This window comes from Mastigoproctus giganteus, chromosome 10 (assembly GCF_048544385.1).
Source record: "Mastigoproctus giganteus isolate SK-2022 chromosome 10, ASM4854438v1, whole genome shotgun sequence".
Lineage (NCBI taxonomy): Eukaryota > Metazoa > Arthropoda > Arachnida > Uropygi > Thelyphonidae > Mastigoproctus > Mastigoproctus giganteus.
This window is the reverse complement of record NC_143584.1, coordinates 173,024,900-173,040,235: the sequence shown is the minus strand read 5'-3', so window position 1 is coordinate 173,040,235 and position 15,336 is coordinate 173,024,900. Positions and strand designations below refer to the sequence as shown.

The 15,336-nt window shown below is 38.0% G+C and overlaps 2 protein-coding genes across 3 annotated transcripts; both read left to right on the top strand.

The window, feature by feature from the left end:
- The first annotated feature begins 774 nt into the window (after nt 1–774).
- LOC150079504 (uncharacterized) lies at nt 775–4,507 on the top strand. 2 transcript variants are annotated; one of them, XM_090383365.1, is made up of 5 exons: nt 775–1,170; nt 1,274–1,479; nt 1,650–1,818; nt 2,951–3,085; nt 4,090–4,507. In XM_090383365.1, exons 1-5 carry the CDS (start codon nt 1,083–1,085, stop codon nt 4,218–4,220), a joined length of 729 nt encoding a protein of 242 aa, XP_090239491.1. In that variant the 5' UTR covers nt 775–1,082; the 3' UTR covers nt 4,221–4,507. The 2 variants fall into 2 exon arrangements, with proteins under 2 accessions (XP_090239491.1, XP_090239492.1); XM_090383366.1 differs by lacking the exon at nt 2,951–3,085.
- A 968-nt stretch (nt 4,508–5,475) lies between these two features.
- LOC150079503 (uncharacterized) lies at nt 5,476–14,853 on the top strand. The gene is made up of 4 exons (XM_090383405.1): nt 5,476–5,806; nt 10,919–11,087; nt 12,178–12,312; nt 14,251–14,853. Exons 1-4 carry the CDS (start codon nt 5,771–5,773, stop codon nt 14,622–14,624), a joined length of 714 nt encoding a protein of 237 aa, XP_090239531.1. The 5' UTR covers nt 5,476–5,770; the 3' UTR covers nt 14,625–14,853.
- The last annotated feature ends 483 nt before the right edge of the window (nt 14,854–15,336 follow it).

Genomic DNA, 15,336 nt, shown 5'->3' with positions numbered 1-15,336 from the left:
GTAATGTACCCTAATTCAACTAAATCATTATGGATGATTTAGTTGAATTAGGATTTAGTTCGCGATGTGGTTGTGAGGTAAATCCATGAATCCTTCACCAGCGGTTCAGGTGAGGGATGCATGGTTTTGATTCTAGTTAAAATAATTTGATTCTAGTTTAAATTGGGAAGACTCGCAAATTGAGGTTCTCAATTTGCGAGTCTTCCCAATTATTTGAGCATTAACTCGTTTGCAACTCTTCCCAATTATTTGAACATTAACATCATTTGCGAGCTTCCCAATTGTTTAAACATTAGCATCATTGTAAGTCTTCTCAATTGTCTGAACATTAAAATCATTCGTGAGTCTTCCCAATTATCAGAACGTCAACGAGAATTTATTTCTTTTGTCGTTGTGGATAAAACTCCTCTCTGGACAACCAGGTCAGGAAAATAAAGCGTTTTGTTATTTTTTTCCTAAGTGTTTCGTGTGAAATATTAAGAACAGGTTTATATGCAAATGAAACCAAGCGAATTATGGGAGGATTACATTACATTACTGACGGAAATGGGAAACCCCTAAAAAGACCAGCGTAACTGGCAGATGATTCCAGTAGGCGGTACCTTCGTCGTTGTAGTAGACGCAGGAAGTCTAGTGATGCAACACATTCCCGGGTTTGTATGTCGTAAAGCCTCCACGTGCCTTGCGTCCACAGTGTAAGTTTGTTCGCCGAAGCGGTGATATTTCAAGAGTTGAGAAATTTTATCTGATCCACTTTGTGTACTTTGGAAGAGAACAGTGATCTCTTGCGACTCACCAAAGGAAATCCCAGTACAATATTTGTAGGTTACGAAGACTGCTACTGAATCACGCTGATCACAGACTTCGTAGTTGGGAAGGAAATTTGTTATGGAGTTCTGGGAACAGACGCAGCGCCTCCTAGAACTTTAAGTGAACAGCCACATGGCAGATTTCAGTATTAAGGAGAAAGACCAGGTTATCTGAAGATAGTGAATGGTGTTTATCAGTGTGCGTCACTACAAACGAGAAATAAGACTCGACAACGGATTATTTAGTTCATTTCTGCTCTACTTGAAGTGAATATGGCGTGCACAGGATTATTGTGGTTCGGTCTGGTCATGTGTTTAGTATTAAAGGGATGGTCAACAGAAAGTACTGAGCTTGTTTATCGTGAGTATCTTTAATTCTATTTGAGAATACGTGAGCATCTTTAATCTACGCGAGATTACTTTGGATAAAGTAATGCTGATTTCATTCTTTATTTTTTTATCAGATTTTGTCAGTGATTATTGCACAAGCGAAAATACAGTCCAGTTCAATCTCACTGCTAATGGCAGTGGTTCTGCTGCTGTTCTGTTGACTGCTGGTTCTTACGAGGTTGACAGGGATTGCGTTTTTCTGTTGACTCCTCCCCCTGGCTACGGCATCGTTATATCCATTAAGAAAATAGACTTTGAAAACTGCAGCGATTATTTGGAGGTAAGTTCTTTTCTGTCCAGCTTTTATAAAATCCACACACTGGCCAAAAATATACGAAACTTTATTCGGTTTCGAAACGGGCAGCCTTTCTTTCGAATTAAATGAATTTAAAAATAAAAATCGAATTCACTGAAATGACATTTTAACCATCTCGAATTTTTCATATTTAGATTTTAGAAATAAAGAAGAAGCTATGTAACTATTACGAAAACAAGGAAGGATTGCAATCATACTCTACACATGGACCGATGACGTTGAGGTTGGTAGCACCATATCGATACATTCCTTCTGGGAAGGTTAAGAAAGATGGTATTCACCTGGTTTATACCGCGTTCAGCTGTAAGTAGGAGTTCACCTCAAAGTTACTGCAGTAATTATTATAGTGATTTGTTAATTATATCTTAATTTTCATATTTTTCAGTGTCCTGTCAGAATTAAATACAGGTTATCTGAATAATCTTATCCAAATATACAAATTGTTTTTGGTGATAAGAAAGGCGTGCGCGCAAAAGTGTGCATGTCATACCTATGCCTCCAGTTTTGCTAGGGAATAGGTTTAGTGGTTACTTTATAGGGGTTCGAGTGGTAGAAAGGACACTGAAACCCTTGGGAGGAGGACGGAATTTTCTCTGAAGTCTATCCAAGTTGTCGTGAAGGGACGCTGCTTTTTAACCATCTCCCAATCCACATCGATAAGCAAACTTTGATTCATGACCTCTATCCCTTCCTCTCGATGTCATTTATGAAAATTAGAAACAACTGTGGTCACAGAACCAATCCTTGGGAACCCCACTACCCAATCTGAAGTGTCCATTAATCACAACCTTCTGCTTCCTGTCCTACAGCCATCCTGCTGCTCATCTTTCAATCTTTCCAGTAGTCTCAACATGTTCTAGCTAGTTATGTTTTAGCTAAAATCCAAATAAACAATGTCAAAATTATTTTCTGTCTAACTCATAAATAACTGTGTCACAAAAGCTAACCTAGAAAGTTAAACATGATTTTGCCTTAACAAAACAACGCTGTGTACCCTTCAGATGGCCATGATAGAAGCCATAAGGGATGTCTCCTATTTTAATCAGGAATAGAATGAAAGTATTCTAAGAGGGCAAATCAGCCTTCATGAGTTTTTGTAGTGGGTGGGAGTTTTTAGCATTAAAAATTTATTCTGCCTGCAGGTGACATACAGAGCATATAAGAATGTCTTTTTGGAGTTCTCTTTGGGGATTATTAACACCAACTTCCCACCTCCACGATCTATTGTTGATCCGTTTTTGTAAAAACTGAATTGTATGGATAAAAATTGTATCCACATATGCAAATTACGTGGAGTACTTATGATATTTTTTTGTAAAAAGGATACTTTGCAAAGAAAGGTTAAGAAACATAGATTCATACTATAAATATAGAGAACCACGATATACCTAACTATTGGTTAAGGATGTTCAATTTGCCCTTTTTTTGCATACAGATTCTGATTGTGGTGAAGAAAGATTCAAGTGCAAAAACGGGAAATGCATTTCGAAAGACCTGATATACAATCCATACAATAACTGTGGTGATAACAGTGATTCTCCTGCCAACCGAATAGTAACCATCAGTAAAGGTAATATTTAATCTTTAACGTATAGTTCATATAACGTAATAATAATTAGTCATCATTTATTTTGTCAGAATTAATTGATGCACAGATAAGAGAACATTACACCAGTAATGTACACCAGTAACTGTAATAGTATCCTTCATATTACTCACTTCTTAACTCTTCTGCTTCAAGAAGAGACAGGAAAATGAGCAGTGATTATAGTTAGTTATAATATTGCTCTTCTACAATGATTATAACCAGCGTCCTCCCCCACACCAGACGGAAAAGGTGTCAGGAACTTTTATTAGCATTTTTTTCACTCTGTGGCTGAGTTAATCAGTCTCAGGTGAGGGTGGAATGGCTTTTTCTCCCGGAAACTCGAGTTTTTCGTTCAGCTAAACAAGCAAACCGATTAGAGAACACACAGTTTTGATGGATGAATGAATTTATTCTCATGTAACCCTAATAGAACGGGTGATTATGGAGTGCACTGGAAAAGCATTTCTCATCCTTGCTTGTATGTGTCATTGGATTGCTTTAATCATAGCCCTAAGTAATGTTCTCTTGAGTAGCACAGTTGGTAAGATCGCCATCATCCCCACACCAGGTGGGGTTCGACCTCAGTTCGATTCCGTCGATGACAAGAGGAATTTTTATGGACCTTTTCACAACGTGGCTGAGTTAGTCACTCTCAGGCGATGGTACCATGGGTTTTCCTCCTGGAAATTCAGGTTTTTCTTCCAGAAAACAAGATATCAACCTCAGAACACACGCAATTTACAGACAATATACACTGAGTAATATGGCATTAGTCGCTAATGCTCTTAAACCCAATTACAACAACCCTAAGTAATTTCTGGAAATACCAAACCACATTAATTCTCCGTACTTGTAGGATAAACATCTGGGTTAATAATCTTAATTTCAGTTAATTATGTTATCACTTGTACTATATGCAGCTTTTAAAAACTTAATTTATATAACTTATTCTGTTAGGCTAATTATCTTTATTATTTTTCTTAAAGGTCTGTATGCTGTGATTGGAATCCTAATAATCGCCGTTGTTGTGCTGGTAGTCGCATTCACAATTCTCGTAATTAAACGACTACGTAAACGATCCTCTCGAACCAACGAAGAATTGAACATAAACAACTGATCTCGTCCTGATCATCAGCGCATCTGAACCACCACTCTATGGATTCACCTCCATCAGAGCCCTCATTAATGTCTCATCAGCTGTCCACAGTGCCCAGCGAATCATCTGCTAGTTTACCACTCTCATATGGTGAAGCTCCAACGACATTGCTGTTTTGATTACTGTTTTCCCAACAACCATTCGATTTCTTGCATTATCTCTACCTCCTGTTGCTTCTAGAAAGAAGGAATGGAGAACTCATTGGAGGATATATCTGACTTTGTACATAATAAGCATCTGTGGATATTTAAAATGCCATCATCGCCTGTACGATTGTCTTAATATTATTTATTTAGCATCTGAATACAGTGTACATTACTTAAAGACTCTAATCGCGTTCTAAAGAAGTTCAATGATTTTTTAAACTTCAGTGTAAATAAAATATTGTTTTTCTTAACCCGTAAAAATATTGGATTAATGTTGAATAAAAAATATAACACTATTCAGCTTACACATTATAAGACAACTGTTAATTTGTCTTCGAATTATCTCATAATAAAGTCGATTCAAACTTAATTTTCCATTCTTTCATGTGTGAAGCCAAATCAACAGCTTTATCTCTTACCAAATAGGAGTTTGGAGTATAACTTATGAATAATAATTTCAAACTCTCTCTCTTTCTTCTAGTAAATGCAGCTCTTCCAGCAAATAGTGGGTGTAGTCTGTTAAAGGTCAATGGACTTGTGGTCAATTTGCATCCTGCATTCAGATGGCTGACCTTTCTTTTTCGAATCTTACTCTATTGCCCACCAATTCAGATCTTCCTTCATTTCTACAGTCTCTAGAAAAGTTTTAGACATCATCGCGTGCCATTAGTAAATCAGTAAGCCTTTGTGATCACGGAGGCATTTTGTTGGAGGACTTCCTGTTCGCCAACCTGCTTGTCTTTTCTTTATACGCTCTGGGAATGAAACAGTTACCTCACCCTTGCTTCGACTGTTAGACGATTCCAGTACGTAGCACCTTCATTGTTATGGTGAACTCTGAAAAATTCAGAAAGTCCAGTGAGCGAACACTTTTATGGGATATAGATCGTCAGATTCCTAAGAGCATTGCATCGACAGAGTTTGTTTATCAAAACAGAGATATTTCACGCATTGCGAAGTTTTATTTGTTCCACTTTCTGCACTTCATCTGAGGGAATTTCGAAAGAGACAGTGACCTCTTGCGAATTGACAAAGGAAATCCCTGTATCTGAACGCGAAATCCGGTTAAATGGGAAAGTAAATCACGCTGAAAGCATATTTCCTATTTAGTGAGAATAGAAGAAAAAGTAGTAGAGAATACTGGGAAAAGAGGCAGCACCACCTACCATTTTATGTGAATAGTCACACGGTAGCTATCTCTTTAAGCCGAAGAACCAGGTTATAGAGGATGTTTTGCTTGGTGCGTCGTTACAAACTGTAAATAAAGACTCCACAACGGATGATCAACATATCTTTGCTCTATCTCAATAAGAATGATGAGAATTGGACCATTGTGGTGGAGTTTGGTTATGTTTCTAGGATTAAATGAACAGCCAACAGAAAGTTTGGAACTTGATCATCGTGAGTATCTTATTTCTCAATATTTTTGGACCATAATTAGCTAAACTAATTAATTATTTAGCTAAAATTAAAGGCTATTATTTAAACTGAAACAAACTGGGATTAATGGAAGATCCTTCATTGGATCAAGGGTTCGCTAAAAAATAGGACAGAAATAGTAGTCACGTGCCTGTGGTGGACCAATGCAGTAAGTGGAGCCCTCGGGGATCAGCGCTGGGGGCCACTTCTGTTTTCTTGTTAGCTTCCTCTTGATGGCATTGATGAGGGAATGCAGGGGAAGTTATCAGAATTCGCTGATTATTTAAAGATAGAAATGGTGATTAACGATCAGAACCAGGACATTTTTAAATGACTTAAATCGGTTGCACGAATTTTTTTGAAAAACAGCAACCTAAATGCTTATAGATTTTGGCATTTAGGGAACTGACATCCAGGAGTTACAAGTTGGGGAGAGTAAAGTTAAAGTGATCCAGGACGAAAAAGACTTTGGAGTTATGATTTAGTAAAATATAAAATTTTCCACATAGTGTAAATAAGCGGCTGGAAGGCACGTAGTGTCTTGTCTATAATAAATAAGATCTTTGCAACCAGAGAAAAAGCTGCCGTTGTCCCTTTCTAACACGATGATGTGACTGCATTTAGAATATTGTCTTCAGTTATGGATACCACACTTGAAGACAGATATAAGACTTCTAGAAAGAGTTCAGAAAAGGGCAACCAGATTGTGAGGCGCACTCATCAATGTCCTTATTAAGAAGGACTTAAAAAGTGCAGATGAAGTAGTTTGGAAACCCAAACTTTAGGGAAACTGATAGAGGTATATAAGACCGTGGAAGGAATCAGTGAAGTCAATGAGGGAGATATATTTTCACTATCAGAAGAAAAGAAAAAAGTAAACTTCTCGTGAAGTTTACTTTTTCGGGTAGTGGACTGTAGATCTTTTGAATGGACTGTTGCCACGGTGGTCAAGGAGTGGAGTTTGGTAGAGTTTAAAGAGGAACTGGATAGCCACTTTTTTGGTGAGGAGAAAATACGAGTGATATAATTTCTTCTTTTTTGTTGGAAGATGCAGAAGTCGGCTTCATTTTATCATCGCACAATGTATATAGAAACTGATTTTAGGGGCGCCTCCGTAGCCAGGTGGGAAGGAGCAGCAGTGCGTACCACACGCTTCTTGATTAGACCGGGGTTCGAGCTCGTCACCACCAAATATGGAGGATGCGGAAAGGTCAAGGAATGACCACCGCATATTCCGGAGCAATATGGCCTTAGTTGCTAATGCTCCTAAAAACCAAACAACAACAACTGATTTTACAAACTAATCGTATTAAAGGGGCTTGATAGAAAATTACGCAGCCTCTGTATTGATCCACAGAGGTTGTTCCGAGATTAAGAGATCAAATTTCATTCATTGCACATTCGAATTGAGTTCTAGCACTGCATGCAAAAAAAAATGCAATGAAATAATTATTCTGGAATTGGGAGAAAAAAAGAATGAATTATTTATGAAACTGCTATGAAATTTTTACTTATGAAATTTTAATTGTACTCGTAATAACGCTATTCGTTCCCACTGTCTTTAAGTTAGCTAAAGAATTCTCACACAAGGGTTGCGCAGTTACAGTACCCTTCCCGTTGACAAAGAACTTGTTAAATAGTTCTTCGTCAGCATGAGGATGATCAGCGTCACGTTCTAATTTTAAATCTGTAAAAATATATTTTACCGAACCCCACCTTTTTTTTTGTATCAGTCGTGGAGGTTACCTTATTTATTCAAATTGTTAAGAATGAGCAAAATAAACTACACTGCTTGACAAAACTAACAGAACACGTAGAAAACTTGGTGTAGATTTGCTGTATAAGAATTACCATAAAGGCCACAATACAAAAGTCGATAAAAGATGCTCGAAAATATGATCACATGACATCAGCACGGCGTATGATCCCCTCCAACGACTAAACAGCGGTAAACCCTGCTCAATATAACGGTGTCTATAAGATTCTGTGGCAACAAATCCAATTCTTCCACCAGCGCAGACCTTAACTCACCACGTGATCGAGCAGTTGGCTGTTGGCGTTCAATGCGACGTCCAAGGGCATCCCACACATGTTCCATCGAGATTTAAAAAGTATGGTGATCGTGCCAGCCACAGCAATTGTTGAATATCTTCAGTTTCAAGGACCTCCACCACTTCAGCTTTATGTGCAAAAGCGTCGTCGTGCATGAAAAGAAATCTGGACCAACTGCACCCATAAAAAATATCACATAGAGTAACCCATTTGTCAGGGCTTCAAGTCACATGCTCATGGCACCAGTTTCGACAAGTTCTGAAGTAGTTAGAGATTAATGGAATAAAAACCACTGGCTTCTTTGCTTAGAGTCCACTTAAATGAGCCTTCTTTACACAGTTCGGTTGGAAATCTTTTCAACTGGACTATGTTACGATTTCTTTTTGGTGGCCGCAGCAACCTGAAGACAGTTTATGACAGGACATCGCAGGATTCCATCTTGCAGTTAGAGCGGTCTGTTCTGGTTGACGTATACCTAGGGCGAACTTGGCCAGCACTTCTTCCAATGGTTCCTGCCTCCTAAAACTGTTTCCATAGTACCCAGACGACACTGCGTGACACATTAAGCCAACGTGCCGCCTCTGACTGCGACTATTCAGATTCAAGTCGTCCACCCGCCCACCATTTCAGAGAAACATCTAAACGAAGATATCCTGAATACTGGAAATGTGGCTATCCCACTGAGCAAGCCAAAAAACTAGAATGAAGTGATATGGCCGCAATCCGTGTTTTTATAGGCATGAATAATTTGCATAATGTGCGGCTCTGTAAGGTGGTACATCGATTTCTATTGGACACTCGGAATTTGCATGCCAGGAAGCCTATTATATCAAATATTCCCCTTCGGCGACACTGTTCACAATAAATTATTCTTGAAAACCATTTTGTTCTGTTAATTTGTCGAGCAGTGTAGTTTAAATGATGGATTAATGTAATTATGATCTTTTGCAGAGAGAAATGCTGATTTCGTTCCTTATTTTATCATTAGATTTCGTGCCGGACTACTGCACAAGCAAATATAACATGGTTCAGTTCAATCTCACTGCTGCTGGTTATAGTTCTGCTTCTGTTCTGTGGATTAGTGGTTTCCACGAAATTGAGAGGGACTGTGCTATTGTGTTGACTCCTCCTCCAGGTTACGGCATCACCCTATCCATTAAGAAAATAGATTTTCAAAGTTGCAGAAATTATTTAGAAGTAAGTTTCTTTCTGTCCAGCCTATTTTTGAACTCAGCTTGTGGAGAGCATTAGCCAGTTACAATATTGATAGAATGTAATATAAAATATACCATAATTGAGCAAAAATGCTGCCTTTTCAAATACAGTATTACAGAATATAACTTTCTGTGCCTTCCGTCTTAAAAACAAATGGACCATGACGTCCATGACACGTAGTATGGTTGATCGATAGGACTGAAGCTCTTAGTTGGAATGATTAAGAGTTTGCCACTAGAAAGACAAACGGCATCAGCGACCTCAGGAGAGTGAGGCATAATCATAACTGCTATAGATGGGAGATTTTCACAATGTGGTTGAGTTAGTCGTCAGGCGATGACAGCATGGTTTATTCTTCCAATGGTTCCTGCCACTTTGTGATGGAAAGCTTATAAAAATTCTTTGCGTCATTGATGGGATTCGAACTCAGTTCTCTTCCGCGGTGTGGGCAGGATGGTGATTATATCTGCTTTGCTACCAGTTATTGTTTAGATTTGTTTAATATTTCGGTACAGCAGTGTATATTCAATCTGATATAACAACTAAAGCAGATTTAAAGATACAACAAGCACTGCAGTCGTGTTACTACTACTACAATTTCCAATGTAATTCCATGGATTATAGTTACCAGATGTTCCCAATTTCCTGGAACAGATCCGGAACTGACAAACTATCCTTGGAAAACATTTGTCGGCAGAATGTTTCCGTTATTTAATCATACAGGGCGAAGAGATCACCGACTTTTGAAACACTAGCCAAAAATAATTAAATAAAATAGAAATATAGTATAATAAATAAAAGATATATAAAAGTACTAATAGAAATACAAAAATAAATAACCAATGTGTTTCCTTCTCATGGGTAACTGTTCAACTGACCTTTGAATTCTCGATTTGTCATGGGGATTCAAACAAATTGTTGTTTGAGTCCCCAAACTATCAGTATCAACTACCCACGAAGGTAATTTAATCAACAACTGGTCAGCTCAATGAAGGCTTCCTTTAATCCATTCCAAATCTCTTTCCCCTAATTTAAATTTATGCCACTAGTTGTTGAATCACTTATAATTGCTTTCAATCATTTTACTGTCCTCTCTTAGAACTTTATAGATTCAATGAAGTCCTCCTCCTCTAAGGTACCTTAGAGGAGGACTTCATCTGCATCCCACAAATTCTAAGTCTTTCCAAAACAGGCGCGTTTCCCGTCTTTGGACCCTTCAAGATGCTCGATGTCTTTCTTAAGACGAGGTCTTCTTACAAAGAAGCAGTGTTCTAAGTGTGGTCTTACAATTGCCTTATATATACTTCAGAAATATGGGATCCTGCTGTCCCTACCACTCCACGATATGTTTTTTGAAGATGATCGTTGGCTTTTGGAATGGACTCACATCGATCATCAGTTACCACTTGAAGACAAACCACGGATTTGGCATATGACCTTCAATACATCAGACCTCACATCAAAATCTATCTTTATGAAAAGGCTATGACCGAAAATGAAGGTGATGACTGGCCATATCAATCCCTCACACATCTGGAAATTATCCATTGGAGGATCCCTCTTCACACTCTCACTTCACACGCACGTGCAGTGAGGTTAAAACAACTGCATTTATATATTATTAGTTAACTAATTGGTGCAATTAATTGGCAACAAGATAGTTATTTACATTTTCACTTCTGAATTATCTAATTATTTGGTGTACCGTATTTGGATAAAGGAATAAACATTTGCATGCATGATCTCTAAGCGGAAAACACAATATAAATGACAAGCGTTTTTAATTAATTCATTTAATTATTTTTAAATTTCCTTTTCAATGTTTAGATTGTTGAAATAAAGGAGAAGTTGTGTAACCATTATGAAAATAAGGATGGATTCAAATCATACTCTACAGATGGTCCAATGACCTTAAGGTTCAAAGCATCAAGTCAATATGCCCCTTTCCGAGGGGTTTATAATGACGCAGTTGAACTAGTTTATACGGCATTCAGCTGTAAGTATGAGTTCTGAAAATTACTGTAGTGGTTATTGTAATTATTTTGTGATATCTCCATCAAATTCAAACACTTTGCGTAATTATTTTCAAATATAGAAATAATCATTAAGTGGTATGAATGGGATACATATAAAGGCGCGCCAGATATCTCCCCTTTTACTAGGGGATTGAGAGTTTTTGAATGTGGTAAAAGCGACTGATTTACTGTACTGCGAAGAAGTGGGAGGTGGGAAGACTGTTGGAAATCTGGAGAGTTTGGAGAACAGAAGCATTCTCTGATGATTCCAACTTTCAAAGGTTTTTGGACAGACGTATGTAGATGTTCAGACAGTTTTATAAAGAAGATACTGTTTTTGAAGACCACCCACTATTATCTCAGTAATATTTTGCAGCAGCAAACCTGTAAATTCTAGGTGGATGGTGATTCCTTTCCCCACGATTAACTTTAAAAGTACGTTATGATATTTAATCGTAAACACTGAGTCCAGTACTTCAGTATAAACCAAATTGAACACTCATAGGCGTTGCTCGCCAAGAGCTATGCCAATCGCAAATTTTCAAGAATTCAAAAATAGACTCCATCATGTCCGGGAAAGGTTGCTCTTCAGAATTTGGCCGATTCTGCATCAAAGTATAACCTTATTATAATACCACTGATACAGTCAAGGCCGTATTATTACCAAAGCCAGGAAGGCTGTAGCATCCAAGCCTTCAGGGTTGTAAAAATGACACAAACCCTTTCATGTTTGAAGAGTTGTAGTAACAGAATCAACATGGAGATCTTTGCATGTTTGTAAAGAAGAGCGCGATTTTCTTGTAGGAGCTGATAACCCCTAAAAATCTTTAAGGGGTTATCAGCTCCCACAACCCTCGGGATTCGCCCTTCGTCTGGCTTTCTGAATATAGGCCTATATGAGGAAGAGCAGAGATTAAGAAGTTCGTTACAAATCACTGCATTTCTTCACAGTACTTGGATTGATTTTGTAATTAATTGTCCATTGAGTTATTTATACTGTACATGAAGAGAACCTAATATACCTAACTATTGGTTATAGATCTAATTCAACTTTATCTTTTTTGCATTTAGATTCTGATTGTGGCGAACAAAGATTTAAGTGCAAAAGTGGTAGATGCATCTGGAGGAATCTGATATATAATGAACACAATAATTGCGGAGATTATAGTGATTTGTTTTCCAACCAAACACTAAACACCACAAGAGGTAATAATTACTTTTTTATATATAACGTCATAATAATGAGAGTTTATTTTGTCAATGATTAATACATGTAGACGTGTATATTATCTTATGTTGAGCGGCTCTTGAACCCTGCCATGGTACTCTGTGACAACGCAAAACTCTGTAGAACATAGAGAAGCGTGTGTAATGTTATGTTTGTGCACGTTTTGTTGTTGTGTTGTTTAACTGTTTCTAGCGACTTTTCCACCACGTAGACGATCACCTGGAAAGCCTGCCCACACCGCGAGGAGGTGAGCCACAACTAAGCTCGAACCAAGGCGACTTGAAAAGACAATCGACGACTCTTTTCCAACAAAAAAATACATTGCTTGACAAAATTAACAGAACATTGGTGTAATTAGTGCAGCTTGCAGTGAAGAGGGACGAAATTTGGTATGGCGGTGTTCCATAGAATAACTATGAAATAAGGAGACAGCCAGAAACTTCGGACAGGTAAAAGGGACATTTATGGGGGTTACCATTACAATAGTCGATACAAGATGCTCGAAAATACAGTCACATAGCATTATGTGATTCTGTGGCAACAAATCCCATTCTTCCACCAGCGTGGATTGGCGCATCATGGCCTTAGCTGCCAATGCGCATTAAAAACCAAACCAAACCAGCATAGATCTTGACTCACCAAGTGACCGAGAAGTTGGCAGTCGGCGTGCAATACAACGCCCAACGATGTCCCACACATGTAAGATCGGATTTAAGCCTCGTGATTTTGCTGGCCACGGCAATCCTTGGATGTCTTCAGTTTCAAGACATCTATCCACCACTTGAGCTCTATGTGCATTGAAAAGAAAAGAAAATCTGGTTCAACCGCATTCTTAAAAAGTCGCACATAGGGTTCGAGGATCTCTCCTCCATATCTCTGCGCAGTTACAATACGCCTATCAAAAACATGAAGAGAGGTGAGCCCGTTCATCACTGTTCTACCCCACACGAGAACACTGCCTCCTCTGTAAGTTACCCTTCCTTTGATTTTGGAGGGATGGTACTGCACTCCTCGTTGTCTCCAGAAGAAATAACGTATAGAATGTGTTCGTAGTCTAAAACGGAACTCATCAGAGAACAGAACTGTGCCCCATTTGTCAGGACTTCAAGTCATACGTTCATGGCACCAGCTTTGATGAGCTCTGCGGTGGTTTGTAGTTAATTGAATACAACCACGTAGAGTCCACTTGAACCGAGCCTTCTTAACGCAGTCCAGTTGGAAATATTTTCACCTGTGGCAGCAGCAACCTCAAGAGACAGTTGATAACAGGACATCGTAGGGTTCCGTCTTGCTGTTAGAGCCAGACAACGGTCTTTTCTGGTTGACGTAGCTCGGGCAACCTTGTCCAGCTCCTCTTGTAATATCTCCTGTCTCATAAAACTGCTTCCATAATGCCGAAACGACACTGCGTGACACATTAAGCCAACATGCCACCTCTGCCTGCCCCGTCTAACGGTTCGCCATCTCAAAGAATCATCTAAATGTCGATGACTTGCCATCCTGATTATGGTTTCTTTACTGTTTATAAATAGACCCATCAAACACTAAACACCAGTGCATAAGTTGTTTGGGTTTGCCATTCCCCAAGTTCAATGCTTTGAATTTTGATCCATTAAAACATAACTGCCACGTTTGTCACAACCCTCTACCTCCTGCCCTGTAGCCACTCTGAGATCCATCTCAGAATCTTACCCCTGACCCCAACATATTCCATACATAAACTCATCATCTCTTATTTCTGGGTGACACCAAGTTTCTGTTAACCTTATTATGTACCTGTTGGATAAACATAGGGGATAATAATAAACTTAGGATAATTATATCATCATTAATAGTATACATAGTTTTTAAAACTTTTAATTTGTATCATTTATACTGCTCTATTGATTATTATTTTTGTTTTCCTTTTCTTTAAGGTTTGGACCCTGAGTATGTATTAATAATAATCACTGCGACAGTGCTGGTAGCCGTTTTCATAAATTTGGGAATTCGGCAACTGCGTAAACGTTGCTTTCCATCCGACTTGGAATCCAACACAAACAGGTCTCGTCCAGTTCATCGTCTACCTTTTGGATCATCGCCATCTATACTACAACTGTCATTTAGAGATTTACCTCTATCAACACTCGCATTAGCGTCTCGTCAGCTATCGGTACCCCCTAGTCCATCGTTGGAACTTTCACCACCTCCATACGATGATGCACTGATGAACTTCAAGGTTGTCTATCATACTACAGAAAAGACAGATACAGCTTTTGATTCACCGCCACCATCTTACCATCAATTGTAAATAAATTTTTCCACATTTCATAAAATGGGACATTACTGTACTGATGGCGTGTTATTTTTTACGGACAACCATTCTATTTCTTGTCCTCTTTCCTATTGCTGTTGCCCCCAACGACAAGAAGTCATTGGAGGGTGCACAAGGCTTTGTATGTATTAAGCATCCATTGATGTTTAGAATGTGTCATCACCATCCGTCCAGCAAACAGAAAATCAACCACAGAACTCATGCAATTTATAGACAATATACACAGAGAAATGGCCTTAGTCCCTGATGCTCCTAAAATCCTTTACAGCAACAACAAATCTTTCAAACATAAACCAAAATAAATATTGATATAAATAAAAGAAACGCAAGCTATAAAAATGTTAATAAATCAGCAATTTTTGTTATTTTCTGTGTTATTTTCAAATATTCAAAAACAGATTTAAAAGATATAAATAAAATATATGCGCAAATATTTCAAGAAAGATAACTTTATAGAAGAAAAAGAAATAAAAAACACTAAATATATTTAAAAATTTGTAAAATAAATATATATTTAAAAAATTGCAAAGGATATGAGGTGTAAAAATTCTTTAAATAAAAATGGGTTTGGTTTCGAAATTCTTTTTTAAACTCCATTCTTTATCATTTGGTCACCCCAAAAAACATTGTTTTCCATAGCTACAAGTTAAGACATTCTCAGTATTAACTTTTTAAATTTAAATGGGGA